Below are 11030 nucleotides of genomic sequence, written 5' to 3'. Positions count from 1 at the left end.
TATTGCTTTCCACAGAGGGTGTACTAGTTTGCAATCCCACCAACAGTGTATGAGTGTGGCAGTCTCTCCACATCCACGCCAGCATTTATTGTTTTGGGACTTTTTGATAAAGGCCATTCTCACTGGAGTTAAATGACATCCCATTGTGGTTTTGATTTGCATTTCCCTGATTTTGAGCATTTTTTCATGTTTGTTGGCCATTAGTCTATCTTCTTTTGAAAAGTTTCTGTTCAGGTCCTTTACCTTTCAGGTCCTTTTTGATAGGGTTGTTTGATTTTTTTCTTGCTGATCTTACTGAGTTCTATGTAGATTCTAGTGATCAGCCCTTTATCGGATGTGTGGCATGAGAATATTTTCTCCCATTCTGTAGGTTGTCTGTTTGTTCTCGTGATAGTTTCCTTGGGTGTGCAGAAGGTTTTTAATTTGATAAGGTCCCATTTATTTATTTTTGCTGTTGCTGTGATTGCCTTTGGGGTCTTCTTCATAAATTCTTTGCCTAGGCTGATGTCTATATGAGTTTTTCCAACATTTTCTTTTATAATTCTTATGGTTTCATGCCTTAGGTTTAAGTCTCTTATCCACCATGAGTTGATTTTTGTGAGAGGTGAAAGGTGCGGATTCTGTTTCAGTCTTCTACGTGTGGCTATCTGATTTTCCCAGTACCATTTATTGAATGAGGATTCTTTCACTTTGGGTAGTATAGACACTTTAACAATGTTGATTCTGCCAATCCACAAACGTGGTACGGTTTTCCACCTGTTTATGTCCTCTGCTATTTCCTTCCTCAGTGTTTCATAGTTCTCCCTGTAGAGGTCTTTTACCTCCTTAGTTAAATGTATTCCTAGGTATTTTATTTTCTTTGTTGCTATTGGGAAGGGTATTGAGTCTTTGATTTGGTTGTCAGTTTGACTTTTGTTGGCATATAGGAATGCTACTGATTTCTGTACATTGATTTTGTAACCTGAGACTTAGCTGAATTTGTTTATCAATTCCAGTAGTCTCATGGTAGAAGCTTTGGGGTTTTCTAGATATAAAATCATATCGTCAGCAAAGAGCGATAGTTTGACCTCTTCTGCTCCCATTTGGATGCCCTTGCCTTCATTCTCTTGTCTGCTCCGGCTGGGACTTCCAGCACTATGTTGAACAGAAGCGGTGATAGAGGGCAGCCTTGTCTGGTTCCAGTTCTAAGCGGAAATGCTTTCAATTTTTCTGCGTTCAGTATGATATTCACTGTGGGTTTGTCATATATGGCTTTTATCATTTTTAGGAGACAGATTTAAGTAGGGAGATGTTAGAGAAAGAGAAACCAGCTAGTTAGACATTTTAGTAATTTAAGCATCATTGAAAGATCCTTAAAGGCAAACACTATGTTGTTGTGTTCATCTGTGTTGTGTTGTTCAGTCTGTATAATCTGTGATACACAGTATAATCTGTGATACACAGTATAGGTTCATAGTTATCTTATGTCATTTGTGGAACCTGGCAGAAGAGCAAATTAATAAGCAAATGAGTGAATGAATTCTTATTGTTGAAAGAAAGATAGCTAAAGACTCAGAATAATGTGATGGCAGTGAAAATAAAGAGACTGGAAGAAGATGGGGCAAAGAGGTAGAGGGGCTAAATAAGGGATTAGTGTAGATATACCAAGAAGGACAGAATTAAGCAGACTCCAAAACTGAACACTGGAAACTAGAGCAAAGAAGGTGATGATAAGTAACAGCTGATACGGAAATGTCTCTTGTGTGTTTTCTTTGAGGAGAGAGCTATATAGGCTATAGCTAGTAAATTTATTAGATATTGGAGCAAGAGCTAATTCTAAAATACCTATGGACGATGGAATTAAAAAACTAGACTTGGGAGCTATTTCTATGTAATTGATTAAGTCATGAAGATTAATTCTAAGATTAAACTTTTATGGATGAGTTCTAGTGAGAATAAGAATAGGCTCGGTTATATGATTTTAAGTTTTTATCAAAAATTGGATCTCAGTTTAAGCTGTGGTTTATTAAGTAAGAATAAATTCTACTACCAAGAGTACCAGTAATGTGGCCACATTTTCCATTGCAATGGAGTTTTGCTTGAATTAGGCTACCAAAATTTTGCTATATGGGTATTTTTATTGTAATAGGATGTATAGCACATTCGAAGCTATTATATAGCAAACTCAGCTGGGAAAGGAATCTATAAAGAAGAATGCAGAATTATTTTAAAGGGTACGTTTATAGATTTATAGACAAATGACATAGTTACAGCACAGTAGCAAAAGAGAATCTTACAAGCAGGTTCTTGAAACAGCAGCCATTGTTGCAAGTCAAAGAATAATTACATCTGCATAGTCCAGAAAGGATTGTTGGTTTTATTTCAGTATTTTTAACTTCACTTCCATCAACAGGTAACAGTAGCATCAGTAACCTGTTGTAGGTATTTGAGAATTAGAAAAGGATCCTAGAAATCATGTCATTTTTTTTACGGTTGTAAGGAAAATTTGCTAGAGCACTGAAGCCTCATAGCCAGTTAATGATTAGGCTAAGACTAACTAATAAATGTTTCTCTTGACTCCTGGTCCAGTACTTGTCCTATAATACTATAAAACCCTTTTTCTTTAGATGTGATTAAAAATGAGAACCTTTTGTCTAAGAATTGATCTAAGATTTTATTTATACCTATAAGAACTAATAAGAAAGTACCGTTTTCTTTTATTACCTTTTTGTATGCAATGCATTTATCAAACAACTTAATTGTATTATTTTAGTAATAAGAAAAAAAGCCTACATTTTGTTTTATTTGGCAGATGATTCGTTTCATCTGTTTTAAATTTAGACAGTTGTTATCTTTTAGGCAGATATTAGTAATTTTGTTGGGGAGAAATGAGTGTCTAAAAAAAGATCTTTGTTTTTAATCCTTTGTAACCAGCAAGAAGTTGAGAAGTTTACAGACCTAGAGAAACTCTACCTCTACCTTCAGCTGCCTTCTGGTCTCAGCAATGGAGAGAAAAGGTATATCTATTATTGGCTTTGCTGTAATTACATTGGTGATAGGACATCCCTAGGATGTATGTGAAGTATGTTATGTGTGTTGTGATTGTCATTGTTTTACAACATTCCTAAAATCATCAGAATACAGATGGCAAAACAATAGCTCATTGCTATCTTTGATGTTATTTGGTTAAGTGTTTACCTGCAATTTTTGCTGATTCATTTGTGCAACTGGGTACATGCTATGAAATGCAATTTAGGTTTTCTTTTTTTTTTCTCCCCACCTCCCTCGCAATTTAGGTTTTGTTTGATAGACAGATGGATATATTTATGCAGTGTGAGGGACTGAAAATTGAACAGAAGACCACATAATAAACAGATAAATATTTATTTATTCATTATTATGAAGAATGAGATATGAGAGTTTTTTATAAGTACTATCAGATAAACACATCATAAAATGTAAAATAGAAAATAAAGTGAAATTACCTGTATGGAACATAAATTCATATAATAAATATAAGGTATTTTAAACACTTGGGGTATACTGTAGTTTCATCATTAAAAATATTTAAGTCTCATCTAGAAAATGTGGAGAGAAGTTATTCTTTCAGTCATTCTCTTCTTAAAATTGAGTTTCCTTACACTTTTAAGTATTTCTCAAAATTCATTTCATTCATATAAATTATCCATAACATTATGTTCATTTAAGTCTATATAAAAAGAAATGGAATCAAAATTCTTTTACCTTTTCTCCCTCAGACCAAATTTTATAATTTTAAATCATTTTCTTTCCTAGAAACTTGCTCAGTATTTTCTTCGGAATTAAATTATTCCTATAGATAGCTGAGATGGATGTCAGAATCAATAGAGCAGCTTTCCTCATGCTATCCTTGGTATCCATTTCATGGGGTTAGTTTATAAATGATACCGCCAAAAAATAAAAGCTTTGGACGTTTAGTGGATGTGTTAGCCTGAGACAGGTGGCCTGACTGCGGGAAGGATTGTAGGGGAGATTTGTCCTTTCAAGATCTCTCTACTGTGAATTCCATTCTGGAGCATACAGTGCTTTAGTAAGATTTCAAGGTAATTACTTCTATTTGAGAATGTTGAGCAAATAGAAATAAAAAATTTTTATGTAATTTTTGTTTTAAAGTTTGATGATTTGGTTAGTGTAGGCAAATGAATAGGCAAGTAAGTGAACAAATAACCGCTTAGAGGTAATTTTGACCAAAACATGTTGTCCATCACCTATGCCACTTTAGAGACCATAGGAGAGATGGAATCGGGCAGTAACTTTCGTCTAATGCTAGCGTAGAAAATAACTCACAACCACAGGTGGACAATTTGTATAGGGAATACTGGGTGTGTTCCAAGTTTGGTTTGGTCATTTATAGTGTTATTTGCACACAGTTCTTTAGTGGAACATTTAGGCCTGGGTCACAAAATTAATGAACTGCTATTTAGTTGAGCTAAAACATATTCTTATTTTATGATCAGTGATCAGAATGCCATGTCATCTAGTCGGGCACAGCAAATGCATGCCTTTTCCTGGATTCGGAATACCCTAGAGGAACATCCTGAGACTTCACTACCCAAACAGGAAGTCTACGATGAGTACAAGTAAGTATTATGTATGATACGGCATGCTGATGTATTGAAGAGGTAAAGTACTATACTTGGCCACAATGATTTTTTTCATCATTGATGAATCTCAAGCTGGTGTATGGGAGTTGCAGTTAGAAATCTCTAAGATTCCTTCCAGCTCTAAGCTTCTCTGCTAACATATGCAATAAAGGGCAGAATAAAAGGAGTTCTGTAGAGTTCTTCAGGATGACAGGAGGGATGTCTGAGAATACAGGGACAATGGCGTAGGATTGCTGAATAAAAGGATTCCTGTAGCGTTCTTAAGATGATGGAAAGTGTGTCTCTGGGGTTAGAGGGACAATAGAAAGCAATAAATAAATGAGTGCATAAGGAAAAACTAAAACATTAAAACATTGAACAACTTTGACTTTTTAAAGGCCCTTTGCATGAATCAAAAAGTCTTCTAATTCTTCTCCATACCAACCAAAGAATATTGTGAAATTTTAGATAGAGTCTCACTCTGTCACTCGGGCTAGAGTGCAGTGGCATTATCATAGCTCACTGCAACTTTGAACTCCTGGGCTCAAGCAATCCTCCCACCCCAGCCTCTGGAATGGCTGGGACTACAGGTGCACACCACCATGCCCAGCTAATTTTTTAATTTTTTGTAGGGACAGGGTCTCACTTTGTTGCCCAGGCCAGTCTCAAACTACTGGCCTCAAACGGTCCTTCCACCTCAGCCTCCCAAAGTGGTAGGATTATAGATGTGAGTCACTGAACCTGGGTTGAGGACAAGAGAGTTCAGTGACTTGCACATATTAGACACTCAAATAAATTTGGTTATACATGTAATTTATTTAAATATAGAAAACAAAACTGTACAGGCAAATGGGCCCTCTGGACAGAGAAGGTTAATAGGTGCTAAATCTAGTCTTGTTTAACATTTTAAAAATTGATTTAGAAGAAGGAATTTTCTGGCAGAATAAATAAAACCAAATTCGGGGGGATATTGAAGTGTCAAACCAACAAGCATCAATGTGTTGTACTTACACAATTTGAAGAAAAGTGTTAAATAAGTGCTGTTGTTAACCAATGTAAGATAATGCAAAGGAACTAAACTTATTGAGAAGATTATTGGTATCTAAAAAGAAAACTTTATACCCTCATTCTAAATTCTTATTTTCTCACCCAAAAATCCAAAATGAAGCTGGAGGAAAGTCTAGAGCAAAATGTCTAAAATGATCAAGAGAACAAAGTTAAACTGAAAAACTTTAGATTTTTTCCATTTCCTGTTTGGAAAGGTTTTAAACTAAGAGTACATGTGATCCAAGTTGTTTGTTCTCTCAATTTACAACAATCTGTTGAATACCTGCCATATACCAAACCCTGTGATAAGTTATGGGTTTCAATAAGACAGATACAGTCCCTATCCTTATCAAGAATATGTATATTTATAGTATGCATTTGGTAAAAGGTTATAAATATCAGGCAAACTTGTGATATGTTGAAGAAACCCTGGATTGAAAATCAAGAGAAGAGATTCTGTCATTATACTTATGTTTTTAACCACTGTTTGTCAGTTGGCTCATTTGTAAAGTGAGGCAATTGAAGATGTATGAGGTTTCTTTTAGCTCTAAAATTCTAAAAATTGTCTGAAGTAGGACATGTTGGGAAACTAATTAGCCAAAGATGTTTTGCTAGTTTCCCAAAAGGCAAATTGGGCAAATAAATATATGCTATTTCCATGATGGACTAATAAGGGAGCACAGGATATTCATATATTTTGAAGTGATGACCTTCCTCTACACAACCCTTGATATCAGCATTAGAGACAGCACCTAAATTTGTGGAAGTGTGATCCTGGTCCATGATAGCAGTCCCTATATTCCTAAAAATTTCCTGACTTGGGCAAGACATGGTCATATTTTTCTATAATATTTTTCTGGGAGTGATTTAGAGAGATGAGAGTTTTAAAAAGAATTGGAGAGAATTGTGCAAACAGTAATATAGTAGTATACACAAAGTACTTGAGTCTGGGTATTTTAGTTCAAAAAAACATTTTACTAAGAATATACTTTATTTACTGTTTTATTCCCCACAGTGTTTTCACATAGGTAGTTCTAATTTAAGATTGAGAGTAATAAGAATGGAATCCGATCCCTGACATTGATAATAAAATTTGTGTTGTAAAGGCCTTTGTAAGTCTTCTAATATGCTCTTGTCCCCTTTTTGTAGATGAAAACGTTGAGACTCAGAGAAGTTAAGTGACTTTCCCAGATCTAAGACTAGAACTCAGATATGAGTGGTTCATACTAGGCGAGAAGGCAAACTTGGTAAATTTGAGTGATGTCAAACTGAGTGGGTAGAGAACATTTTATAAGTAGTTAGAAACACTAATAGTATTTGGCTAGGACTTCCACTTGGTGTGGATAAATAAGCTGCTCAACGTATGAATTAGTTTGTGTACAATTAGTATATGTGCATACAAATAGTGTGGGTATTGCAAGAGACACAGCTTAGTAGCATTACATGTACTAAGAAGAAAGTATGTTCGTGTTTCCACAGAGTTATAGCATGTGGGAGCCTCAGGTTATTCTCTTCTTTGGTTCTACATTGCCTAAAACCATAATTTGCCATGTGGGTTTAAATAATTTGAGAGATATGAAAAATGTAGAAAGAGTACAGGAAGGCAAAAAGTAGATGAAGTTATTAGGAAATACCTAGTTAATTTTTTTTGTCTAAAGAAAACAAAATGGACTATAGCTATATATTTTTTAAGAACAAGAGTTTTAAATTACAGGAGAGATTTCAGTTAGACACAAAATAATACTTCCTGTCAATAAAGATTTTTAGGGAAATTTTGTCCTTTCCTAAAGGCCTTTTATACTACTCATTTTTCTGTTTGGAGTGCCTAAGTGAAGTTTCCTGAATAAAAACTTAACATAGAATGACCAATCTTAAATGGATTCTGTTCTAAATATTCACTGAAAAAAATGACATTATTAATATGAAATATACCTTCATTTTAAGCTATTCCTGTTGTGTTATGAACCCTTTTAAAATTCATTGCAGTGAAGTTTAGATACATTTGTGCAAAAATCAATTCCTTTAACAGTCATTAAAATCAAAATCCCTTTGATAAAAAAAATGAAGATACAATCTAAGACAGTAATGACTGGCTTCTTTTAACTATATTTTCATGCTAAATTAAGATATTAATAGAACTACAAAGCTTTAAAGAGCTTTCAGCATGCAGAGACAGTTTAATTTACAAACCTTTGTGAGCTGTTTTATTTGTTGAAATGTTTGAATTCTAATAGTCACACATGTTCTATAAAATAATGAGTACTCGTCATGAAAGTATTAGCAAATGGTTATACACGTATAAAGAAGAGAAGTAGCGCCAGTAATCTCACTATCTGAAAATAACCATTTGCTTTGTTTCCTTTTGGTTCTTCTAATGCCTTCTTTTATGTACATATTTTGGCCCCAATGTTTATGCAGTTTTTGGGCGGGGAGTAGTTGCGTATAACTCTGCAGTGTACATCCTTGTCTGTATAATTTAGTGTAAATTATCAGAATTGGGATTGCTGGCTAACCATTATATTAATATAATTGTTATTTCTATATTATTCACTAAATGCATTTCTTTCTAATATGTCCGTTCTTGTCTTTTATGTGTCTGTTTCTTAATGATTATGAATCTTTATATATTGAAGATATCAATATTAAACTATAAATATTTTTTCAAGATTGCTGTTTGTTATTTAATTTTGGTTCGTTTTTTAAGTAGTCTTATCTGTCCACTTTCATCATAGCTTATAAAATTGCTATTATGCTTAAAAAAACTTCCCCATGCCACTAGCTGCTGAGTACTCACCTATATTTTTCCTAGGTATTATTTTATTTTTCATATATAACCCTTTAGTTTACCTGCTATTTATTTTGGTAAATGTCATTAGATGAGGCACTTATTTTAAGTTTTTCTGAATGGTTAATTATCCCAACCCTTTTATTGAATAATTTTTCTTTCTTAACACTGATCCATAAATTAACTATCATCTTACTAAAGCCTTCTGGACTCAATTTTCTTCCTTTGTGTTCTCTGTTCTTATGCCAGTACCATACCATTTAAGTATTTTAGCTATTAAATGTTTAAATAGCTGATAAGACTAGTCTTTCTTTCTTATCACTTTTTTTCACAATTTTCCGTGGTTTTATTTTCTAACCAATTAATTTTTTCCTATGAAGTTGCAAATGACTTCTCTACTTTTAAAAAAGGAAACCCCAAAAGGATTTTGATTCAAAAATTCATTAACTATGAAAATTTATTTTAGAAAAAGTAACTTCAGACTAGAAGTATTTCTTAATTTACAACTTTCTTTCATGTTCCTTCAGCAAAGTTTTACTTTTTTCCCTTCAATTAAATCTACTAATTTTCTCATTAAATGTATTCCTAAAATATTCAATAAAATATTGGCAATATTTTATTATGTTATTTATATCATAAAAGTATATTTTCCCATTGTTTTACTATTAGTTTGTTTTGGTTTATAGGAAATCATTTTATATTAACTGAATTTTGTTAATCCTTATTTTTCGGTTGTTACTTTTAACTTCTCTGGGTAGTTTATTCTGTGTTTCTTCTTTATTGTCTTTGTCATTACATTTAGTAGGCTTCTAATTTTAAATATAGCAGTGATAGGTGTCATTTTCTCTTACAGTAAGTTCTCTGATGTTAAGGATGCATCATTTATAGTTAACCAAAATGTTATTTTCCTTTTTTACGAGAAATGGATATTGAAATTCATCAAATGCTTTTTTGGCATCTAGTGATATTATTTTGTAAAGTGCTTCTTCTTTAACTTATTGATGTATGCTGTGTTTTATAAAGATATTACTTAATATAAACTTTTATTCTTAGAATGAATTTCCTCCTCAAGTCAAGATATGTAATCTTGTAGTGTACCATTGAGCTCTATTTTCAAAGTATATTAGTTAGGATCTTTGTATCTATATTCACAAGTGAATTTGGTCTATAATTTTCTCTTTTTGTGCTATCTTTGTCAGGTTTTGATATCAGGGTTAGGCCAGCTTCGTAAAATGAATTGGAACTCTTTACCTAATTTTCTGTGCTCTGGAACAATTTATCTAGCATGGGACTTATTTATTCTTGAAAGTTTTAAAGAACTCAACTGTAAAACCATCTAGGCCTGGAGCCTTTTTTGGAGGTAATTCTTTGACAATTTTTCGTATTTTATACTGGTTAGGTTTTAATTCATTAGTCAATTTTGGTAATTTGTTTTTCCTGGAATTCATTCATGTTTTCAAATGTATTACCATAGGATTATATATACTGTTCTCTCATAAATTTAATATCTTCTGTATCTGTTACATATTTTTTGATAGTTCTAGTTTTATACATTTGTATTTTCCTCTTTTTTTCATATTTCACCTAGCCTAACCTAGCCTTTACCTTTATTGGTTTTTCTTTTTATTTAAGACAAAGAAATCAGATTGATTTATCAGCTTTATTTTCTTACCTGTTTTTTCCTTTATTGGATGGCTTTATTTTTGTTCCTCCTGAACTTCTCATATTTCTTTTTTTACTCTTTAAATGCAATGCTTACTGTGTTTTCATTCAATTTAAGATATGAATATTTATCTCTATGAATTTGCCTCTGATTATAGTTTTGGCTATATCCCGTTAGATATGGGTATGGGTTGTTATAATTGCCATTATTGTCTAATAGTATGGAATTATAGTTTTGCTTTCTTCTTTAACCCAGATTAGTTAGAAGTCTTTTTTTTTTAACTGTTCATGTGTTCAAAGGAGTTTATTTCACTTTGTTTTGTTTTATACTTTTTATTAATTTCTAGTTTTATTATACTATAATCAGAAAATTTGGCCTAATTTCTGATTTTTATATTGAGGTTCACTTTCAGTCTAACAAATTATCAGTTTTTATAAATATTACTGGACATTTTCTTTGTATCACAGTTACATTTCATTTCATTGATTCTACTGAATCCATTTTCTTATACTTTTCAAATTCTCCAAATTCTGCAAAATATTCTTCATTTTTGTTTAATCAGTTGATGAGTAATATGTTATTCTCTCACAAAAATAATGTTTCTCACGGTTCCTTATAGTATTTTTAATGAGTTTTGCTTTGCAGATTTTAGGGCTGTATGACACAAAAAAATTTCATAATTTTATATCCTTGTTTTAGTTTTTACCTATTGTCAACAAAAAAATGGTGCTGTGTCATATTTAATGTATTTTGCCTTGAATTCTCCTTTGATATCTGTTTGTGAGCTATTCAGGATATCTTTCTGATCCATATATTTGTTCATTCTTTTATTTTTACCATTTGTGTCGTTTTGGTTTTTTTAGTTTTTTTGTTTTGTTTTTTTTTTTTTTTTTTTTTTTTTTTTTTTTTTTTTTTTTTTTTTTTTTTTTTTTTG

At 32.3% G+C, this 11030-nt stretch overlaps 1 protein-coding gene across 1 annotated transcript in view; it reads left to right on the top strand.

Annotated features, from left to right (window-relative positions):
• Window positions 1-11030, top strand: part of RFX7 (regulatory factor X, 7) — a 154789-nt gene that overhangs the window by 96465 nt on the left and 47294 nt on the right. The window contains exons 3-4 of the mRNA XM_012658101.1: window positions 2914-2996; window positions 4476-4598. Of these exons, the coding sequence (XP_012513555.1) occupies window positions 2914-2996; window positions 4476-4598 (206 nt within the window). The remainder of the gene's footprint in view (window positions 1-2913; window positions 2997-4475; window positions 4599-11030) is intronic.

The sequence above is a fragment of the Propithecus coquereli genome, unplaced genomic scaffold (assembly GCF_000956105.1).
Source record: "Propithecus coquereli isolate 6110/MARCELLA unplaced genomic scaffold, Pcoq_1.0 Scaffold57, whole genome shotgun sequence".
NCBI classification, from domain to species: Eukaryota; Metazoa; Chordata; class Mammalia; order Primates; family Indriidae; genus Propithecus; species Propithecus coquereli.
Note: the sequence above shows the minus strand (reverse complement) of the source record. Positions and strands in the feature narration are given on the sequence as shown.